Source organism: Rhinolophus hipposideros (genome assembly GCF_964194185.1).
Source record: "Rhinolophus hipposideros genome assembly, chromosome: 6".
NCBI lineage: Eukaryota > Metazoa > Chordata > Mammalia > Chiroptera > Rhinolophidae > Rhinolophus > Rhinolophus hipposideros.
This window is the reverse complement of record NC_138052.1, coordinates 45,957,819-45,981,810: the sequence shown is the minus strand read 5'-3', so window position 1 is coordinate 45,981,810 and position 23,992 is coordinate 45,957,819. Positions and strand designations below refer to the sequence as shown.

The window sequence follows — 23,992 nt, the reverse complement described above, 5'->3', positions numbered from 1 at the left end:
AAAGTCAGCTCTCAATTAACTACACTAATGGAGATATTCAGTAACTCAGACCATCAAAACATCATTCGTATTTGGTTTTGCAATGCATTGTTTCATGATTTAATTTGTGTGTTTTTAATGTCTGTTAGAAGTAGAAATTTTGTTTTATATGCTACATAATAACTAATGGCAGTAGGAGGCAGCTTTTTGGGAACCTGCTAGGTGAGGTTTAGTTTAAAATATTTCCCAAGGAAAATCTAATGATTAGACCATCATGAATTGGCTCCCATCATTCCAGAGTTCTTCAGTCCTCCACTTAGACTCATTAAGTAACGAGGATAGTAACATAAGGCACCAGGATATAAATCTATACATTACCATAAAGAACGAAAAAAAATCACTTAACTATATTGGTTACCAGAGGGTAAGGGGGAAAGGGGGTGGTAGATGAGGGTAAAAGGGATCAAATATATGGTGATGGAAGGAGAACTGACTCTGGGTGGTGAACACACAATGTGAGATATAGATGATATATTACAGTATTATACACCTGACACCTATGTAATTTTATTAACAATTGTCACCCCAATAAACTTTAATTTTTAAAAAAAATCATAATGTCTAGCAAGGAAGTAATTTAGGGAGAAATTAAGGAAATACTCTACTGCTTTTAATATTAAAATAGTTTGAACATTTTACTCTAAGTCTAAATTATGGTAAGCATTTTTACCCAACAGGCCTTAAGACCTTTCAGTAACTGAGCACTGTTTACGTACTTTCTAATGGGGGTGGCAATAGGGACTTGGTGTCATAGAAATTTTTCCAATCTAGTCAACTGTGAGTGACTAGAGGTAGGTTGGGGAGGTTGACAAAGTCTCTTGGGAGGTATATTAACTGGCATATATAATCCCCACTCAGAATAAAGTGGGGGATTTTTCACATCACATTCTCTCTGTGCCACCACAACTCTCCATCTTGACAACCCTGGGAATCCACTGCCATCCCAAATGGATAAGCCACCATTACTGAGAAAATGTCATCTCTGTCAGGTGGACAGGAACAGGAGAAAGTAAGAGCTGAGAATTACTGCTCCATTCTAACCAGAGATGACTGAATAAATACCATAAAGATGGACTTCACTCCAGTGTCCCTTGAGATGAGGCTGAACTCACAAGGACCATCTGAAGAAGATTTGGATACTGAAACACCAAAATGACTAGATTATCAGGATACTTTAACTTAAAAAACAAAAACAAAACAAACAAAAAAAGCACCATGTGTCACAAAGATGGTGTTATAGCAGAGCTGTACTACCCTTCGAAGTCCATTAGTTATAAACTAAGCTGCTAATAGAAAAAGAAACTCCAAAAAAATAAAAAGAAACTCCAATTTCAGAGCTCTCTCTGATTAATTTACATTTGAATGCTTAGTAAGATTATATTTAATTGCATTTGGAAAAAAAATCTACAGTTATGTTACTTTCAAAGAAAGGAACAATTTACAATGTCTCAAAATAACCCACAGGAAAATAGAATCCATAACCCGTGGCCAAGATAAGTCTTACTGTCCTAGGTGACCAGCCATGGCAGTTAAAATATTCGGCAGCCTGAGATCTGGAATAAAATTAATGATCATCTCTTCATAAAGTTGAAGGCATAAGTTGGAGAGAAGACAGTATGTCTGGTGGAAACAGCAATGGTGTAAGGACATAAGTAATTTAATCCATGGCATCCTCGTGTCTTCAGTTATTGTTATCCCACTAACAGTATTGTGAATGTAGATTTAATGTGTATGTATCCAAATGAAAACAGAAGCATTTTTAAAATAAAAATACACGCTCACTTCAAAGAGTAAGAGGTCACAGAGGAAAAACAAGAAACTTGTGCTTCTAAACAATTAATTGCTCAAAATATTTTGGATTTTTATAGCGCTGACACTGAGAATTGGCTTCACAGTACATGAGTAGGTGTCCCAAGCCCCTCTGTGGGAGGCTCAGCTCTGTTTACCTCAGTAAGGACAAGGTGGTCAAGTACTGTGCTGTGGCCCAGGGCAGACCAGGCAACGTTGGTATAAGGCCTCCATTCTGGACTGTGTTGATCCTCTCCCTAACTTAGTTCTTGTTCTCCTACTTCTCTCTCCTATTGGTTTAGTTCTGTTTTTAGCTAATGTGTTAAACACCAATGAGAAGAAATTCCTCTCCTTCTCTGTTGGATCATGCAAAATTTAGCAGCGCAAGCTCACACGAAAGGGCGTTAACTGAGCTGTTCCTAGTACTCCTTTGCAGCTGGTGAGAACCACACCTCAGTCAGAGCCTCCATCAGTGCCAACAGATTAGACAGAACAATACACAAGGAAAAAAGCTTCTCAGTGCTCCTCCAACAGGCTAATGTGGCATCTAGGACATGGATGGAGAGAGAGTTGTGAGAGACTTACATGTAAAGGGTTCCACTTCCCAGCCTTCCAGGGTGGCAGAAGGAAGAGAACAAACAACGAAAGTAAGAACATGTCACAGAGAATGTTCTGGAAAAGTCACTGCTCTACACAGAGGGGTTGGGACTCAAGAAGTTTTATTCATATCAGCCTCATGAGTATGTTTTTTAGCCCAAAAGAGTCAACTTAATTTTATTGAAAAAAAGCATAAATGGGCATACTGGCATCAAGCAGGCTTTCTCACAAAAGGGAAGAAGTTGTTAAATTTCTGTTCAGTATAACCAGAGAAGGACCAAAGGAGGCAGAGAGATGGAGAGAAAGAACACAACAAATTATGTATCACCATTAAATCTAAAATTATAAATACAGATAACTGGGAATAGTCATCAGCAAAGCAATGCTACAACTTAAAAAATGAACGAAATAGAAGAAATTAAAATTTGGTTTTTGATTCCAGGAGGTCATGCTACATTTTGAAAAAACATATCAGTTTGATGACATTTGAAATAATAAATAATGTTCTTGTTGATTCAGTGGAACCACCAAAAATCATAAATTTCTGGCACATATTGGAAAGGATGAATTTTATCTTACCTTGCCTTTCGAAATAGCTTTGCAAGCTATTTTTACGATCAAGTAAGACCAGAAGCAGTTCAAGCCTTGTATTAGCAACAGCAGTAGGTTAAAAACCCACCAAGAAGGGTAAGGTCCAACGATCTCCCAGCTTTCAAATAATGTGGTATTTAACACCCTAAGGAAAAAGAGAAAGGCATCATTGAATACATCTTTTCATGCTTTTAAAGGAACTCTAGTAACTGCACCGAAGCAAAAAGTCAACAACATCAACTAACCACTCACTCACTCTCTGCAAGGCTGACCAGATATTTTGAAGAGTCATCACCTGAACTACTCCCCTGCCGACAAACATTCATATTGATTCCAGCTTGAATAGTATACTTATGCGCCCCTTTAGTTTTGTTATCATTTCTTCCATTCGTTTCCATTAAGTTTTTGGTTGTGATTCTATCTCTGCTTGCTAGAAGACTTTTGAAGTTGCTTTTGGTTTTTAAAGAAGCATTGAATACCACTCAATAACATTACATTTGAAGAAAAAAAAGATTAATTAGTTCCAGAAACACGTTCAGTTTAAACTATATGCCTAGCACAGTGGGAGCTAGAACATACTTAAGACTTAGTTCCTGTCCTCAACTGGTTTAGAGTCTAGTAGAGAAATCCCTAGAGGGTCCTTAATTTTGAAAGCTGTCCCCTGGGAAAGAATTGACAATTGAAAAATATCATTTTGAGGTGGTAACTTAAGATGAGTGTTGGAAGGATTAAAAAAATTATTAGAATATAATGAATATACTTAGTTTTAAGAGCATGTACCTGAGGTGGGCAAAAGTATTTGAAGTAAATGGTTCTTTCTATAATCCACCATCAGGACCAGAACGGAGCACCTACCTGGGCAGGTACGTGAGGGCTGGTTTCAGTGCTTGGCTCTCAGCCCTGCTGTCTGCTCCTAAGCCTTTTGTAGTTGACTCATGCCTTCTGGACTCATATTGCTGCCACAGAGAAGCACGATACCACAGAATTTTGGAATCACTCTTACTTCCTAGCTTTCCTCCTTAGTTTACTGCAGGGCTGGTTTGGAGATCTAAGGGTGTTGACAAAACTCATCTAAGTGTATTTCCACCATCTGCCAATAGAGTGCTTTGCTGGGACCCTACAGGAGAGGTTAGGACAACACTTAGTGGGCAAGGGGGAGGGGTTGAAAACTCTTGGAAAAAATTAAGACACAAACCAACAGTACAAGAACAGAAGGCAGATATACAGATAATTTTCATATAAGAGTATAATGAGTGCTTTGCGAGATGTAAAGAAAAGTACTTTATGAATTCACAAAAGAAAATAAAACTGCTTATTGCAGTTGGGAGGAGAGAAAGAAAAAAGGAGAATGAATAACAGACATAAACGGGTTCCCCATCCCCAGTTTCAGCAATCTACATTTATAGACCAGAATGAGAAGAACACTGTTATCTCTAACTCTGCCACACTAGTTGTCTCTCAAGAACAATGCACAAAAAACATGGACATTAAATGCCCCAAATCAATAGTATGGAAGTGAATTTCACAATTCATTAAAAGCGTATCACACTATGCTATGGTAGTATTCTTTCTGATGGAGGGAGACCAATATTAGGAAATCTATTAATGTAATGTATTATATATCCAAAGGCCAAATTGGTACAAGCCTAACTATTTCAATAGCACTGCAAGACACTGGGAACGTTCAGTTCTATATTGCTGATTTTTTTCTTTAATTAGGACTCAAAGGACTTCTTTACTATGATTTTTAAGCATCGCAAATAAGCAGTTGTCATCATATTTAACAAACATCAGATTTTTTTGCCTTTATAATCAGGGAACAAACCACAGATGGCCACATCACCAATATTGTTTAACACTATTCTGAAAATTCTGGCCATTGAGTATGGTAGAAAGTCAAAGACTTCATTTCAAATACATAAATATTAAATCTCTGTAACTATTTTAATCAAATTTTCCAGTAACAGGAATGGTTAAAAAAATAGTTTTCATTTTTATTCCACAAATTATGAAGTCATTCAAAGTATTAAATATGTTTCAATAGTTTCATATGATGGAAAAAAATACGTATCATTTCAACTCCATAAAATAAACGTATGCACATACACACAGAGAAAGAAGGGAATAATACTTCCTTGAAAGGAATTAATCAAAGCCATTATAGACTTTCTTTGGTGGGTTAGAGATGTGCATATTTTCCTCTTTCCATTTTTCTGTTTCAAATCTATGCTGAATAATTAGGAAAATAATACAAGTTATTTGTAAAAAGGAATAAATTAGGATAGTGTCTATATTCTTGTTTATTATCCCAAGAGGCAGCCATCTTTTTAAACACCAGTTTGCAGACCAGGGACAACATGTTGGTCTAAACAAGATTCAAGTACGTGGCAGTGAGATAGGACCCATACACCTTTTCTATCTTTTCTTTCTCCAGCACCTTGCAAAACACCTAGAAGTAACATGCTCACTAGACATATTGGTTGATTGTGTGTTTGTTTGTTCAGTAATTAAATAAACAGGTATGCACAAGGAAGCTCTGGAATAATAACAATAATTTTATTTCAGAACTACTTCTGCTTCTTGACATACTATTCATTTTGACATCGGAGAGAATTTAGTTTAATTTGAACAGGAAGAGGTCCCATAGAAATAGCAACAGTGACTGCATTATGCTATTCATTACAAATCAGCCATTGCTGGATTATAGGTTGAGAACCTTTCTCACCATTACAATTTGTTTGACTTAATTTGAATAGGGTGTCACGCAGTTGCTGGTGACATGGCGTCCATATTAATTTCTGCAATGCTGCATCAGAATTCATAGGTTTTGCCATGATAATCAGTGGCACTCTGCTCAAAAGTAATGGGATTTCTTTGAAAATTGACTTGGTTACCTGCAGAGACACTTGGGGAAAAAAAATCAGTGCACTGAATGGATATATCTCTTAGTGAGAAAATTGGTGAGAAAAACAATATACTGGGGATTTAGACTGGGGAAAGAGAGATCATTATGTCATCTGGACTCTTAAATAAACCCAGGAAACAGGGCCTTTTCTAATTTAAGCCACAGACTGTTTCAGATGAGAAAACTGTCCCTGTTTAGGCAAACTATTAAAACATTAAAAGATTTTATTCTCGGAGGTTAGGGTGAGCAGCACGTACTTTAACGATGCCATTGCGAATCTCCGGGAACAGAGTTCTGAATAGTGGTTATTCTGAGGGAGGACTGCGTGAGGGAGGCTACTGGGATGCTGAAAACACCCTATAGCTCGATCCAGGTGGTGATTATATGGACTATACAAATGTAAACATTTACAAATGTAAAAACGTCTCAAGCTGTACACTGAAGATCTGAGTCCCACACTGTATATGTGAATTATGCCTCAGTAAAATAAAATGGAAAAGTACTCTGTGGGCCAAACACTGTCAATTTGTAACCTCTGGCTTCACAATTACTCTATCAATGTTCTCCCCACACTCCAATACTTTGTGTTCAACATGTGGCTTCTCAAAAAATAGATCGCCCCCAATCCCCTCAAAAAATTGCAGTTAGCCTACAGCATAAAACATCCTACCGCGGCTCAAATCAAGTGGTGAAGAGGCTGGAGGTAATATGACACCAGAAAGGACCATTTTCCTTTACATTAATGTTGGACTCGCTTAACCACTAGGTGGCATATCATGCACATACAAAGCTTGCTCAAATAGGTCTATTCTGCCAGAGTCTTCTGCCAAAGTGTGAGCAAGTGCTGGCACTGCAATCACTTGATTGTCAGGTTACACTCTCCTTTCTAAGAATCCTATCAAACAATGGAATGAGGAGGCTCCATCCGGTCTGTGTTTCTTCCCGTGTGATTCTGATAGAAATGGATTCCTGCAGGACAGAGCTGAGCTCTGTGCAATTCACTGGTGATTCGCAGATGCCCTTGTTCCCACCCCAATGCTTAGCCTTGACGAGTTATTTTAATGGATGTTTAATGAATCATAAGAATTTGACTATGCTTTGTGGTTATTTTTCTTCATGCTTACCTTTTATGGTAAATTTGATCATCACAGAATTATTATATAGGCTATGCGGGGTGTGGGGGGAGGCATACATTTATGCAGAAAAGTTTGCAACCTTTTTTTTAAGCAAAAAAACGCATAGAGTTGTCTCATTTTACTACAATATTTAAGGCCACACTCATTCACATTCTAAGCATCAATGCGACATCTGCTTTCCCCTTAAGCCTCAGAATTCAGGATGTCTCCTGTCATACAGAACAGTGCAAAAGGATCTTCAAAGGCATCTTAATCCAAAAAGTTGCAACCAATGCTTAATTTCTTCATTCTAATCATGACCTGTCAACTCAAAGTTTGAATTTATTATCCAATTTAATAATGTAAAGTTAGGTGACCATTCTCATGTTCAGTGGATGCTGATGACGAGACCATGGCCCATAGTAAGCACAAACTTTGCCTGAGCCCTTTCTCCCCTTCACCCTCACCAAAGAGCTTCCTTTAAGCCTTGGATTGTGTGTTTCTGGAATGACCTATGTGAAAACCAGTTATTAGACTCGTATCAGAGATCCAAAGAGAGCCAAGATTGCTTCTCTAGTAAAGTCAGGATCAGGGTCTAACTTTGAGGAATACACATCCTGCCAGTGAGGGTACATTAAAAAGGAAAATTTGCTTTTCAGTCAAAATGAGGGTGTTCTTTACTTCAGTTTTTGGATGGCTTTGATTTTGCTTTCCCAGACAGGTCTCAATGTATTTCAGGATGTGTGTTTCTCTGGCATATGTTTTCATTTGACACAAAACAAATGAAAAGTAGGTTCTACCTCAGGATATCAATAATCTACTGGCATGTTTTTGTTCATTTAATAGTAAATGCTGATAGAAAAGCATTTAAAATTTATTGTGAAAGAAAACCATAGGCACTTAACATTTGATAAAGAAGAGTCAGGTAATTCATTCACTGTCATAAACAACCCTCTTTGTTTTGGCTTTTCTAAGGTAATAGAGGCTCGAGGACTAAGCAGCAATTTGGTCAAGGGTTGTGTAGTCCAGGCTGTTGCAAGGCTGAAAATTGCACTTGCAATGTTCTTTCAATGACAGCCCCACCTGCAGCTAGCTTCCTTCACGGTACCGGTGTGTGTCAGCAAGTTCTCATTTAGGAGGATGGTTTCTGGTAACTTGCGGTTTGGTTGCTTGAATAATAGATTCACGAAGTCCATAGCATTCACAGAAGTAATTTCTCTATCCCTAACAGCAAGATAAACTTGAACATGAATGAGCTATCTGTCTTTCATTTAGCAATGGGCACCTCAGTTCTACTCTGTTCCCATCTGAGTGCGACATGGGGTCAGTTCATTTATTTTTACTTTTAGGTCAGAGCCTGGCCAGACTTAGATATCCCAGGAAGCTTGTACTTGGTGACTTCCTGGATGGGGCAGGTGTTTTCTCCAAATCAGTCGTTGTCCCCTTGGTGCCCCATTTGCTGTCTGCCTGCCTGAATTCCCAACCCCTCCACTGACTGGTCTGCCTTTCTATGTTCCTGATCTGCAACCCGAGTCCCTCTAGCCAAGGCCATGTCCTTCAGGGTGTATACTGATTCCAACATGCTTGTTTTCAAGCCTCTGCCCAGCTCTTTGCTGCCTACATGTCCCTAAAACAGACTTTTACCTGGTTCTCTGCAACTGCTCTTTACTGAGTAATTACTATGCGTTGAACACTGTGCCAAACGCGTTATATACATTGTTTCACTTAGTCCCTTCGACATCCCTGTGAGATCCCCATACAGGGGAACACTTTTTCTAGCTAATATTTACGAGCATTAACGAAGTGACAGGAACTGGGCCCAGGCTTTATATGCGCAAACTCATTTAAGCCTCATGAAATAAACCCAGTGGGAAAATTCTATTTTCCTTTTTGAAGTAGGCACCATTATGTCTGTTTTTCAGATGAAGAAACTGAAGCACAGGGAGTGTAAATAACTTTCCCAAAGTCAGATCTAGCAAGGGGCCGTGAGCTGGGATTGGAACCCACCTGTCTGGGCCCTCAGGCCCTACTCTTCCTCAGTTCACTCTTCACCCAGCTCACCCAGACCTTTTTTAGTTTTTCACCCTTGGCCCATGCACAGAGCCGACAACCCACTACCTCATTACGACAGAGGAAGTACACTAATGCATCTGCTGCGTTAGCTTTTGTGCTCCCCTCAGCCGGTCATTTCCTGCTTCTTTTTCTCTGTGATTTTTATCTCTTGGGCTCCTAATCTGGCCTCTAGCAACCATATGAGGCACTTCTTGCTGAAATGACCCATTTGGGTTTATTTAACTGTTTTTCCCACGTTGGCCTACCCCATTCAACTCTTACATCCTAACAGATTGATCTCCATTACCGAACATCATCTAATGCCTTTTACTACCACCTTGTCATGTATACATATAAAGATACGAAACCAAAGATCTCTTTCTAAATTCAGCTGAAGATGGGAGGGTCAGCCCTGTGCTCTGCTCTTTGCTTCTTTCTTTGGAAAGGTTAGGCCAACTGTATATCTCCAAATATTCTTTACTTCAAGGAAAGGTTCAATAAGGACGAAGCCTGCTGGGCCATCTAAGCAACATTGAGAGCACAGGGACTCACTTTTGCAGTTTTCTAAGAGAGCATAAAACCATCCCCCGACCCTTAGAGGATCAGGATGGAAGACAGGGCCCTGCAGCCTTCCACACCCGCACTCTCTTCCCTGAAGGGAGGCTTTGGGCTCATGTCCTTCGTAGGGCCCATTCCAAGCAAGGTCGGTGATGGGCTAAGCGCTGCTGGGCCCAAGTGGAACACAATGCTCACAGCTTGCCCTTGGCTTCCTTGCCTTTCTCTCCCTTTTACCTTTCCTTGGGGATTTTAAAAGCAATTTTCATAGCAATGAGAGAAAGCTAAGACAAACACATACCAATTTGGAACTCTGGTTGTGAGATTCTTTGTTTCACCTTTGAAGTTTCTGAGTCTCATCAATGAACTCAGCTTAAAATAGAAAAGCTTGGTCATTTGTGGCATTCACTGAACTTGTCCCTGAGGGACCTCACTGGGCTCTGACAAAAAAAGCAGAGAGGGGAGGCCTAGTGGCCCGGTAGGAAGGTATCATCTATAGTGTGGCTATTTACAATGGAACATAGAGAGGCTGGTCTAGCTACTCGCTTTTGGGGAGTATCTTCCATTCTGGCTTCCCATACAGGCAGTTTCTGGTGCCATGTATATTTTCTCATTAGCTATTTAAATAGTAACTTCTGTGTGGGAAAGGCTTTGGGGTCAGAAGAACCTGCAATGTGGTGGGTCCCCGGTTCTTCCCTTGATAGTAGCCCATGGGAGTGATATGGTCTGCACATTGCCTAGAGAAGATGACGAGGCACACGGCAGCCATTTTCATGCCTACATGCTGGGATTGCTATGTGGAGATTGAAAATAAGTATCTCTAGAAATGAACGGTAAGAAAGCATTAGTAACATGAGTCACTATCTAGTCCATTGAAAGATTTGTTTTAAGAGAGCTTGAGTAATACGTCCTCCTATTTGAATGATGGTCAAAGAATTTTCATGTTTATTAGATTGAATTTCATTATTAACCTGTAAAGTTGGCAGGGCAGATAAAATGCCAACATTTTGGTCAGGAGATCAATATGTCAAAATAGTACTCAATTATCCTAGGTCACGATATTGTGGGTTTTGGTTTTAATCTAAATACATTATCTCCTGGTCTTCTTCTCTCCCTCTCTTTACACTTCTCTCTCTCTCTCTCTCTCTCTCTCTCTCTCTCTCTCTCTCTATATATATATATATATATATATATATATATATATATACATATATATATATGTATGTATATATACATATATATATATACACACAGAAAAAAAAACAGAGGATATGTACTCTGAATAAAATTTGTAGCAAATAAAAGCTAAAAGGGAGGTTCAGAAGCCATCAGGTACAGGCTGGCAACCGGGGGAGAATGCTATCCTTCTACTTTCTAAAATCCCTTGAGAAGATTCCAGTACAGTCCTGGCTCAGGGAGAATCTCAGGATTTCATTCCTCAGAGTCAGACTCCACCCATTTTGTTTAGGAGCTTGAAGAGAGTCAGTGCCGTCTTAGAAACTGTGTGTGTCCCAGAGGTGTCCATACTTCAGGGAAGCCCTACTTTCGTGTGCTTAGAAGCCTGGTTGTGAGATTTCTCTGCCATACCAAGGAGGCAACAGAAATTTCCCAGAGTAATGAATCAAATAATATGTTAATCTGAAATTAAAACAACAACAACGACAAAAAACCTGAACAAATATTAATTATACATTTTCAAAGAAAAAATATATATCTTCACTAGTGAATGTATATCCCTTGGCTCTTTAAGAAACACAAGCCCACTCTCCAAGCATGCACCACCTGGGTGACAGGTTCAAAAGGTAAGCTAAAAAGCATCTGTTTTTCCTGGTAAACAGAGTCTCTTTCCACCTCCTTCCTGACTGACTTCCTTACTCTCATATCTCACGTCTTCTTGGCTCTGACACTCTGCCCATAATTACTTCTCACTCTCTGGGTTACATATTTTCCTATGGTATCTGTCATGCAGGGCATCAGGCGGGGTCTCTAGTCCTGCTCCCTACATAAGAACGTAGGATATGGTGAGGCCAAAAAGAAATACCCACGGAGCCATAGATAGGGGAGATACCACTATATTCTCGCTGGCGGCCGGGTTGGATGAGACACAGGAAGCAGGACACACACGATCTGCAACCTGCCGTCCGCTTCTCTGCCAACCAACCAACCCCACGTGCTAGCTGCTAACTGCAATACACTGTGCTAACTGCAATTCGGGTTTGCTAGCTCAGCCACCATCTTCTTGCTAGCCTCCATTTGCTGCTAGTGTAGCCACGGCAGTTATATTAGTGGCCAATGGCTCACTGGTTACAGCCGACGGCCAACTAGCCACAGCTGATGGCTATCCAATCACAGTTGATGGCCATTTACTACCTGAGCCAGCACCTTTCCACATAAGGGCGAGAGCCTGGAAACTGCACTCCTGCTTCTGTCCCCACAGTGTCCCCAGTGTGTGACTGCAGCTTCCCACCCCTCTAGAAAACTCTAATTTGCATGATGCCCCCTGCTCTAACTCTGTCCCCCATCACTCCTTCCAGTTTGCTGAAGGTGGAGAGGGAAGGTAAAAGTAGGGGTAGGTGGAGAAAAGAAAGAAAGGGATAGTCTCTTCTTCCTGGGTTGTATTAAATCTCTCCTCGAATTAGCTCTGTGTGTGGAGATATGATGTGATGTGTGGCATTTCTGGACATGTAATAATGAGCCACACTGCATTAGATTTTACCGGCCTTATCTCTGAGAAGTGTTGCCAGTACTTTTTTCATCTCTTTGTGTTTTATTTAAATATTTCCAGGATTCAATCTGAGGGAAATGTCCCTGACAATTTTGGAAGTGTTGCTTCAAAGAACAAATGTAGCGCAGGCCTGCAGTCTTGGGGAACACTGCACCGCATTATCTTTATTAGCTTCCGGCTGGCAAGAGAGATACAGTAAGCATGTCTGTAACAAAGAATGGCCTCCCTAGAGTAAGTCAGAGCTGATAAAACTGAGTTGTAAGGTGCTGAAAATCAAGGGAAACAAATACATCAAAAAAGTGGGGTACCCTAGGAGAGTGAATAAAGAGATGTAGAAAACTTCACTTTTGTAGGTTTTAAAAGTATGAAAGAAAAATAACAAATATGAAACTGCATGTATTGACTATAACAAGGCAACTGAACAATGAAAACATATAATCACAGCATTCTGGTTCAAAAATAATTGAAATAATGTTAACTATTGGAACAATTTCTGTAGAATGGACATGTTTTGGAGTGTTGGTGGAAAGAGAGCTCGCTCAGAAGAGACAGCATTGAGTATTATGTGTGAACTAAAAGTCAAAACACCTGTATTCTAGGCACAGTTCCTGCCTTTGCAGGTACTCTGATGCTAAGAGTCATTTCTTTTTTTGCTAATTTCCTCATCTACAAAATAAAGGCTTAAGACAAGATGATTACTAAAAGCTCTTTGAAGTCTAACTTAAACAGCTTTATGAATTCTTAGATTTTCAGATTCACCTAAAATTTTACTTTTTCTGTTTATTTTCTCCATGTATAAGATATTCCATATAATATACAGATACATTGTTCTGAAGTGATTCATGTTCGTTTCTCTGAACTTAATAACCAGACAACTAAGGCTAACAAAACAAGAGGAATGATTTCATTTTGTTTAGTTTTACTTCTGGAAATATGAGGGACACTAAGAAAGCAGAAAACAAGGCAATCAAGTATAAAACCCCATTTTTAGGAAGGAACCAATGAAGGACCTAAAACTTGGAACAAGTGTTATATTTAGGCAGCAAACCTCTGCATAACTTTGCCTCCTCCCCACACGGGAACAGGGAGCCGAGCCTTAGCTGTCAGCAGCGGGACACATTAACCAGACTACAATGGCTACAGGGATTCCTTAGTAAAACTCAGCATAGGTTAGCTGCAGCCACCAGCTCTGTGCTCACTCACACTCCATCAGTAGCTTTTGTATATAACCAGGGGTCTGGGTGTGACTTGTCAGTGTGAGAGTCCCCAGCCCTTGGCTCGCATTCCTGTTCAATCCAGCAAAGCTGGAAGCTACTAGCAACCAGTTGTATTATGCTGATGTCTTTAATTTTCAATCTATGTGCAAGGCTTGAGGCATGGGCTAAATATATAACTCGATGGCAGTGGACACGTACCAGTGTCAAACACATCAATATTCTTAAGTTTTTCTCCCCCTATGAGCAGTACACAATTTACCTTACGTTGAATACAAAAATGACATCTCCTAAAATTAAGGTATTTGGGTTCCCCCTCACCAACCAATGCAACTGTTATCACTGAGAAGGACTTGAAGATGGATAAGGCTCAGTATCTACTCGTATACTTAGAGTTAAAAGTTAAGTGTAGAAGAATCAAATACATTGATTGTTAGGGGGAGAACATCTTAAATATAATAGGCGCTCCAGGCAAAGCCAGCATTTTGAGCAAATGTATGTACAGGCTAGAAAAGCAAAGAATATACACAAGGAAATCACGAATAGTTAAAATGAGTACCTGGAAGGCAGTTCTGAAGGAAGGAATGTTGGATGGCTTCGTTTTGTGGGAGGTCTTTCTTGCTGGGAAGAGAAGTTTGAACTTACAATGGAAAATAAGAGAAAATCCTGGACAATATGGGGATACATTGGATTAAGGCCTTGATTTAGGAAGAGTCTTTTAGAAACTGTGTTTGTGATAGTTTCCATCAGGAGAGAGAGGGACTTGTAGGGATGGTGGGTAGGAGGTTACCGCAGAGATCTTGGCAAGAGGACATAAGGGACTCAGAAACAAGAGCAAGGGAGAGAATATCTTTGAGGAACATAGCTCTTTAAAAATACTGCCCTGTGATTATCATTCATAGAAACAAATACCTCAGGATGCTGCAGAGCAGGGGAAAAGGATGAATAGGAAAAATGCGATTCTTCATGTGAGAACTAAGCCCTGATTTATTTATTGATGTGGCACTCGGTCATATAGGAGAGTGTACAACCCTCTCCCCTCTGCATCTTCCAACAGTGTTCTGGGTTCTAGTACAGTGGTACCTGGATGATGGCAGCCCACATTCTCAATCCTTTTCTTTTTAGGAAAGGTGATTGAGTCATTCGTAAGAACGGGTTGTTAGTCATGTAGTAAATAAGATGTTTCAGTCCACAGTCTAGTCCTCAGAATCTTTTAATCTGACACTCATACTTGTGTTGGCCACCAACATCAATTCTGAGGTAATAAGGCTTTTGATCAGGATCACTGCTAGCCCCGATACTTAGCTCAGTGCCACTTACCTATCTTTTGCGTACATAATACGGAAGCAAGCAAAGGTAGCAAGGGGAGCTTGGTTAATTATTGGCTAACCAAGAAAGTTAAGTGGAATTAACTTCATTTTTATTAAGGTTTTGTGCTGTATGCCCAACATTGCCAGGAGCTGTGGGGGATGTATACTTGTGGGCCTCAAAAAACTCACAATCTAATCTAGTTGGGGAACAGGGGTAGGAATATAAACTGGTATATTCTATTCGGTGGGTAATGTTACAATATATATCAAAACATGCACATTCACTGAGATTGTGATTCTCTTTCCCAACATTTATCCTAAGAAAGGAATCAGGATTTTATGAAAAGATTTAGCCACAAAGCTATTCATTTAAATATTATTTATAATAGCAAACCACTGGAAACATCCTAAATAATGTCCAAAAATAGGGCACTGATAAATAAACAATGACCTTTTCATAAGATGGAATACTCTGTAGCCAATATAATTATGTTATAGATGACTAATAGGAAAATGCTTACAGTACAATGTTAAATGAGAAAATCAAAGCTATAAAACAGTATGTGCAGAATGATCTCATTTTGGTTAAGATAAGATGCAATTTTCAGCACATACAATGTTAGAAACAAAGACATCAAACTATGAACAAAGGTTATTCAGAGCTTTGGGAATGGGATTTTTTTTTTCTTTGTTTTTCCATGTGCTATAAAATTTCCATAATGAATGTTTATCTACAACATCTATACGATCACATAAATAAGTATGAGTTTAAGTTAAAATCTGAGAAGCCCAGATGAAAATGATAATATAGTGAAGAGCTAACAAAACCCAACCGGGGCCTTAACTGGGGCAAAGAGTACAACAGATTTTCACAGCGCCAGCTGGATTTCCCAAAAGCTACCTCCACTGAGGCTCAGAGTCACAGAGGGCACAGCCTAGCTTGGCCAAATGTGGTTCTCCTCAAAGTCCCAGCTTGCTGCTCTGTATGCAGAGACCATAACCGGTAGCCCTCTGTGGTCATACCAGGTGCTGTCCTCGGTCCCCTCAGGCCGGCACGTTTTCTGTGAGTGGCAGAAGACTGAGGAGGGGAGCGCCTGCGGAAAACAGGGTGCAGCAGTGCTGGCGAAGTCCCTGCCTGTCTGGGATGGGCTTGTTCACATTGCTCACTCCATAACAGATGCTTTCATTCCATCTGAACAAAGGAAGCCACTCTCTAGATTCACTCATGGTCATGGGTGTGGGAATTGAGAAGACAGTGGGGTCAACTTAAATACACATCGAAGCACACTTGATCACTTCTGTCCCCGGGATGCAGGCTTATTGGCACCTCTGGAGCTGGTTTTGTCAGAGTTCCCAATATTTAGAGCTTAATAAGTGGCCTAAGAACTGTGAAAACTGCCTGGCTTCTGTATTCTCCTTCTGTTATTTTCTTATTTCATGATTTTGTAAAAGAAATGAATTTTACAAGATACAAGACATGGCTTCTAGAAACTATGGTACAATCCCTACAATCTTGTCTTGAGGGGCAGTGGGGAGTGGAAAAGAGAACGGAGAAAGGGAAAGAGACAGGAGGGGTAAATGAAGGGGAAGAATAGAGAGATGGGCAAAGGGCAGAGACAGAGAGGAGGAGGAGACCTTCTTCCCTAAGACACTGTCCGTGTCTCTATCTTGAATCAAGGACAGGCCTTGCACAAACTCAATGCGGCATTTAATACCATCCAATTTCTGGGATTAAATGTTACACTAATGAAAAGAGAGCCACAAGATGAGTAGCTGTGCCTTGAAACTTAGGAGAGGAACGCCCCTGTGTAAAGCTCTGGGCCTGAAACTTGAAAGCTTCTTCCACCTGTAACTGCCAGGCCGGGAATCTGTCTGATGTAATCTATTTGCTGGCGAACTCAGGGCAGGTGCATAGTCAAACAATTTACTGTGGAAGAACTGAGTACAAACATGTTGTCTTGGAGAGAGGGAAGGTAGCAATGCAGTACCAACTGCTGCGTGAGACCAGGTGGGTGCTGCAGTTGAGGGCAATGAGTTTTGCAGAAATCCCCACTGCAAAACATCCAAGTATTGGCTCTAGGGATGGTGGTTTTGTCTGGTAAAACTCATCTTCGAATACTCAAACAACACTCTACAGAGTCTCTTGGGAATTTCATCTATAAAGCAAAAAAATCATTTAACTGATAGGACAAGACAGTCTCTCTGCTCCTGCTGGTTATACTGTGTTTAACTGTGCTTATCCACTGAACCTCAATGACTTCTTTTCAATAGTCCCTGATCAGAATAGAACGTTTACAGTCAACAAGCTGAATATAAGATTTCTACTCTCACTGACATAAATAGCAATAGCCAAGACCACACCTTAAATCGCAGAGGAAGTTTCATGCACACCGTTGGCTACCTGACTGTACAGGTCTGGCGCCTTGTCAGGACGTGTGAGTGGAATTCAGGTCGCATCTGATGCAGCTTTCACTCACATCATAGATGTTGATGAAAAAAGCACTTCGTCAAGGGGAAAGTGAGCAAAGGATATGAACAGACAGGGCACGAAGAAATACAAATGGCTACGGAAACCTGGATAAAATGTCTCACTGTGCTTAATAATCCAATAAATACAAAATTAAAAAAGAGACATGGTATGCCAAAGATTTTAGGCTGAAGTGTCATGTCTGTGGCCTACTTTCAGATGATTTGGCAAACGTGTGTGTGTGTGTGTGTGTGTGTGTGTGTGTGTGTGTGTAGGAGAAATGCAATGGATATTGCAAGTGCTAATAACTGGTGAATGCAGGTGAGGAGGCTGAGTGTTCACTGTAGTTTTTCAAATTTTCTGTGGGTTTGAACATGTTCAAATTAACAAATTACTTAAAAGAGATAATATTTAAACTATCAAATCCTCAAATGTGTATTACAAAGATGATGAAACACTGTTGTCAAAAATAAAGTGAAAGCACCACCCATATATATCTGGTCAGAGTGTAAATTAGTGAATTCTTGATAGAAAATTTGGCCATACATGTAAAGAATATTTAAAAGTGATTCTTTATCCTTATAAATTCACTTTTGCAGTTGTCTACCTTTGTCTTTAAAGAAATCAACAAATTTAAGTTCAAGAATGTTCATACAATATTGTTCTTCATGGCAAAAAAAACCCAAAGAAATGGTTAAAAAGACATACCTATAAGGTAGAATGCTAGTCATACATTAAAATCATGTCTTCTATTTGTTGATATGGAAAAATCCTCACAATTTCATGAAAAGTGAAGAAAATCAGATTAAAATTATATACAGTATGATCTCTAATTTTCATATATACAAACATTTTATCCACACATGGATAAAATGTAACTAAACGAAAATATTCCAAAATGATAACAGTGGTTACTTCTGATTCCAGGGATTTAAAATAAAACACCTTCTCTATTTTCCAAACATATGTATTATTCTTACCATTAGAGAAAACACTTAAAAACTTTTTTCAAGGGTGATTATATAAGAAAAACTTTCACTCAAGTTAGCTCAAAAATATTATTTGTGTTCTGCCTCAGAGGGGGAAGAGGTAAAAGTGAGTCTTCAGGGCCTGTAGGAAAGCCCAAGGCGCACACGCGGAGGGGAACTCGGATCCAGTCACACTAGTTGGTTTTACGGTTCACATTCCTAAGAGCAAAGTGTCCTTAGTGTGGAACTCGGACGGTACTAAAGAAACAAGTCCAAGAAGAAAAAGCCCAGGAAGCCAGAAGGGCCTCTTAGATTGTTCTGCCCAATCTTCCTCAGAGTGCGATCCTATGTAGAACATGAGGACAGAGAGGGGCAGTTCCATTCACAGTCTTGTCTTAGGGCCCCCAATGTTAGGGTGAAACATATAGCAGGTGCTCCACAAATACCTTTTTCGGGGAGGCAAATATTTTTGGTTAACATAAACATGCATGTGACTTCCGGAGTTTATATAACATGTCCACTGAAATGATTTAAAGTCAGCTTTTAATTGAAATAGTGTTTTTCATTGCAAAATGAACTCCTCTTCATCTGTGGGATTCAGAGACCTGGTTTCTCCATTTCCCATCTTGTGCCATGTGCCTCTGTGCGCCTGTTCTGCAGGTGGACAGTTCCATCCGGCTGCTCATTAGACTTCCCTGGAAAGCACTGAGAGTCCTGATGCCGATGACCGGCCTCCACAGACTCTAGTTTAAATGATCTGGCAGATGGCCTGGGTGGTGGGATCTTTAAAAGGTCCTGAATGATTTCAATCTGCAGACGAGTGTGGGAACTGTTTCTGTAGACTTCTTTTGCTTTTGCTCTTTATTTCCCTTCTTTAGTAATTTTGCAAAAAATCTACAAACAATTCTGAATAACTTTTTACTGGTCCATTCCTGCTCTCAGTAGACATGATGGTTGTGGGTCATTTATGATTGTGTGAGCCTGAATGCAATTTACTAGGCTTTGCATGACATGTTTTAAATTCTATCCTCCTTCCCCATTTTAATGAGGACAACAGAGCCTTCAGCATCAGAATCGCCACCTTTTGAGGTTTCAAACTGCCCCAACTCAGAGATATTTGAGGACCCCACTCTTCCCAGCTCTTCTTCACCCTCCTTTGAGCTAATGAAAGTTTATGTTTAACCACCTTCCAGGATTTTGCAGAAATAATCCTTTGAACAGAGAGTCTGAAGCATGAATTTGTAAATCTATTCAGACAATAAGTAAAGCCCGAAGCAGAAGAAGAAAAATGTCCACAGCACCAGACAAAGATGCCCAAAGCCCCCCCAAAATAATGGTGCCCTTATCCTTGACCACATGAAATTCACATCAAAAATGATTCCTAAGCATATAACAATGTAAAAAAATCCCCAAACATTCTTTTTTCTCTTTTGGCATGACTTTTAACAAAAGTCAACTTTTGTTAACATATAAAAATATTTTTAAAAATGTTATGGCCCACTTTGCTGGTGTCCTGAGCACACCCTTAACAAGCCTGTTAGGTTTCCAGCACAGAGGGTCCTAGGAAGTGTTTGTGATTCGTCATCTACCCTATGATGACTTGGGCCATTTAGCATTCACATTGCTAAAGAGAAAGCGATATTCACCATAAATTATTACTTGATATAAATATTCCCCTTCGGATTTGAATAGTACCATCAAGTTTCCTAAGATATATCACTGGGCTTATTATGTTTAAAACACCAGAGGAGCTTATATTTAGGGGGACTTTCATGTTGATTTTGGAAAAGCAACTCTTACCAGGCTCTATCTCTTCACCTGACCTTGAGGTGTCTCTCCTCGGAGGATGGTAAGTACAAATACACTGAGCTGCTCGCTTCTCATTAGCCCACTTCTTTAACTGTTAGGACTGGCCCTAAGTAGTGTGAAGCCCTGAAGCGAACTATCCCTTCCTCACCTAAGATATTGATCCAAGTGAAATTCAGTCCACCTGGAAAGGCAACCAAAGTTCCAAATAAGCAACTATCTCAAGGAGATGGGTGCCAAGGACAGCAGGGAGTCAATGAAAGGTTCCAGGAATAGTCATAACCATTAGAATCATCCTCCTTTTTAAAACCTTCTAATAACCACCCACTAAAACTAGAATGAAATCTCAAACACCTCCTAAGGCCCACAGAAGTCCCTAACCTGAACCTCTCCTACCACTCCAACCTCAGTTCCTACCTCCTCTCTCTTGTTCATCAAGCTTTTCTGTTCCAGGAATAGGCCAACACTGTTCCCACCTCAGGGTGCTGGCACTAGCTATTTCCTGTGTCTTGCCTCTTCCTATGACTTGTCCTTTAATGTAGATATTTCATTGTAGATATTTTTTTCACAATATCATTGCCTCCCGCCTTAAAGCATAAGATCTGAGTACAATGATTGTGTGCATTTGACCCGCATTAGATCTGCCCAGGCACTTATGAAGTCTACAGTCTATTGGGTGCTGATAATGGGGGCTATCGAGCAATCCCCATTCCAAGAAAACTGATGGCAAGCATGGCCCTCACTTCAGCAGTCCAGAGTATCCCAGCTGGTTACACTGATTTCCATGTTCAGACAGAGCACAGCTGCTCGTCATACTTGATGTGCAGTATTTGTACCCATAGGCATACTTTTCTGTGCTTTGTGCCATGATGATTGTTTTTGGCCTGCTTAACGCCAAGACTTTAGTTTTAGCAAAAGCATTAGACATACAACAGAAAAAATAATGAGAACATTAGGCTCCTGAAAATAAAGTTATTAGAATGGCAAGCATGAAGGGGATGAAACCTCACATCGAAGCTAACACAAAGTGACTTTGGAAGCCATTTCAAGTGGTTACCACGACACGCAGAACTGAAGCAAATTATAATACCAACAAAATGCTAACGCTATGAATTTTTATCATTATCCACTGTGTTGTTTTTTTTTTTTCCTCTGCAGAGTAAGACAAGCAATAGTCAAGGCAGAGCTCAAATTTTTTCCTTAAAGCTCTGATTGAAGTTTCCTTAAAGCCCCCGACAACTGTGGAGCTGCCAAGAATATGCTTATTCTTTGAAATGGATACTATGCTGAAATTGAAGTTTTCGGATGCCAACTGCATAACCCTGGGGTTTCTATGTTATTTACATGCTCCTGGCACCAACGAACCAATGCTTAGAATACTATTGTTACTGCTCGTGAATGAGGCACCATCGCGTCCATGGCCTTTGGATGTGGATAGTGTCACACCTTTAAAGCCCGGCCACCTGAGCTAGGGGTTGTGGTCCTAAAATAACCATTTTGTTTATTTTATGTGAACTTTGGTCTCATTACCACCATGTTCTCATCAAACAATGAGCATACAGTCAAATCCATGCTAATGATTCTCCAGTTTGTTTTTCCAGCTAAGTTTGTCTTGTTTTGTTTTACAATGCTCTACGTAAATATAAAATTGACTGCCTGGCACCCCCTCTTGGGTATTTATGAGGTATCTCCAAAGTCAAATTCATATTTTCCCCCAAAACCTATTCCTAATACAAATAACACCACTGTCACCATTATTGCCACTCCCATTAACCATCAAAGCTTCGGAGACATACTATTGTTTGCATCCCCAAGTAGGTACTTCACCCAGAGTCATACAGACAGAGTGACAGAGCCAGGATTTGAACACATACAGGGTTGTCCAGAGTCCATCTCGTTCCTCAGTTATTGGCTTTACCACTCACTGAGTTACTGAAATCAAAATTGTGGTGTCACAATTTATACTTCCATCAACTTTACCCATCCCCTCTATAACCAATGTGGCTACATGCGCTATCACTCTCCTAAATTCCTCTGGAATCCATTTACTTCTGTCTACCACCGCTATTACAACTCTATGCTAAACCACCATCAGCTCCTACGTAGGCAGTTACTGTAATAGTCCCCCAGTTAGAATTTGTTTCAAGGTATCATAAACAAAAAGGCCACGTGAGCAATGAAATTGTGTGGTAGTATTTGGTCAAGAAGTGGTCATCCAGATAATCTAGAGTATATATATTTTTAAAAATTAGACTATCACTGTGAACCCTTTCTTAAGTCCCAAGTAGCTCCATGAGCCCCCAGTGGCCAAGCTAACCTCAACTCATTCTTAAGATGGCAGCTTCTTCAGGGAATTATTCTTCAGGGAATCATTCTCTGATCCTCAGAATAGGTTGGACTTTTACAGCAGCCAGTACGTTTCTATAATACTCACCATTGTAACTCCATGACTGATGTCTGCCTCCCTAGATTGAAAGATTTATAAGGGTAGGGACTGAAATATTTGCCTTTTCTTTAATGGTCTCATTACATAGTAAAGTGCTGGCAAACCATAATTTTTCAAATATTTGTAGGACAAATGGATTTTTTTCATAATTAGAATGATTTTAATATGTTAAATTCTGACGATAACGTGTATCATGTAGAAATTTCAGACTATCTAGAAAAAGTAAGAAAGTGAAACTAATTCCTTTCCATTTTTTTCTTCAAATTGTGCTTGATTCATATTTAATTTTTCCTGTTGAGAACCATATTTGTGTGAAGTGCTGTTAAACAATGTGCATCTAATTGAAAATCCATGGGATTTTCCTGTCATTAGGCGCTAAATATGCTTAAATTCTAGAAAAGGACACAACACTGATCTTTCCCTCTTTTGTGCCACATTGGACTTTTCAAAATTAGGTCCCAATTTGACCTGGATTGTTTAAAGCACATCCTTCTAAATGTTGGCTCTTCCAAACTCAGCTCTTCTCCCATATTCCTTCCCATCGTCTTGCTAGACAGTGCAATCAGTTGCATTATATAATATAAAATTGAGGATTCAACTATTTGTGCTTAGCAAAAATTAAATTAAATTAAATAGCATAAGAGAATGAGAACAAAAGCAAAAACTAAATAATGTGGGAGAATCCAACTGCCATTTTCTTAACTCGCATGACTTAAGGGACATAAATTTTCTGTACTCTTGGCCATTCCCAGTTTTTACTTTACTTGCTTCTCATAGTGAATCCAACTAGTTACATTCATGATAAATTTAGGGATATATATGCAATTGTTACCATATGACCTAACCTTAGAACCTATCTTTTAAGTAACATTCTATACCATTTCATATTGTGCTTTTCCCTCTTTGCTTTTTCTCATGGTATTACTTTAGGATGGCCCATCCTTCTTTCAATTTGCTACCTATTCATTCCTCAAGGCCAAGCCCAAATATCACTTCCTCAGTGAAACCATCCTTGTGTCCCTGATCAGAATTAAAACGTCTAATGTACCCCCATTGCAAAACTGTGTATCTCTGTTGACTACTTCTGGTCTGTGAATAGACTAGTTGTCCAATGTCAGAACTGGATTACAAGCTCTTTGGGACAGGGTATGCATTTTTTATTAGCCTTGAGACTGAGTAAGCTTTTGATAATTTATGCTTGGTAAAGAAAAACACACACAAAAAAAACACAGAACCTCATGAAATTTTCTTTGATCCATAACCTATTAAAACATCTCTGATGTAAATTCTAAGTTATAATGTTCTGTTCTATGCTTACTTTAAAGTCCATCCCTCAATGGATTATTTGTTTAATATATTCAAATTCTATTCTGAGGAACTATAGTGAACCTTAAGCTAGAGTTTAAAACTTTCT

General features: G+C 39.6%; 1 protein-coding gene across 2 annotated transcripts in view; it reads right to left on the bottom strand.

Annotated features, from left to right (window-relative positions):
• Positions 1 to 23,992, bottom strand: part of CERS6 (ceramide synthase 6) — a 280,962-nt gene that overhangs the window by 6,346 nt on the left and 250,624 nt on the right. Inside the window, exons 9-10 of one of the 2 annotated variants that reach the window (XM_081052699.1) lie at positions 3,004 to 3,160; positions 2,413 to 2,436 (exon numbers count right to left, since the gene is read on the bottom strand). In XM_081052699.1, the coding sequence (XP_080908825.1) occupies positions 2,413 to 2,436; positions 3,004 to 3,160 (181 nt within the window). The remainder of the gene's footprint in view (positions 1 to 2,412; positions 2,437 to 3,003; positions 3,161 to 23,992) is intronic. The other variant, XM_081052700.1, reaches the window with a different exon arrangement.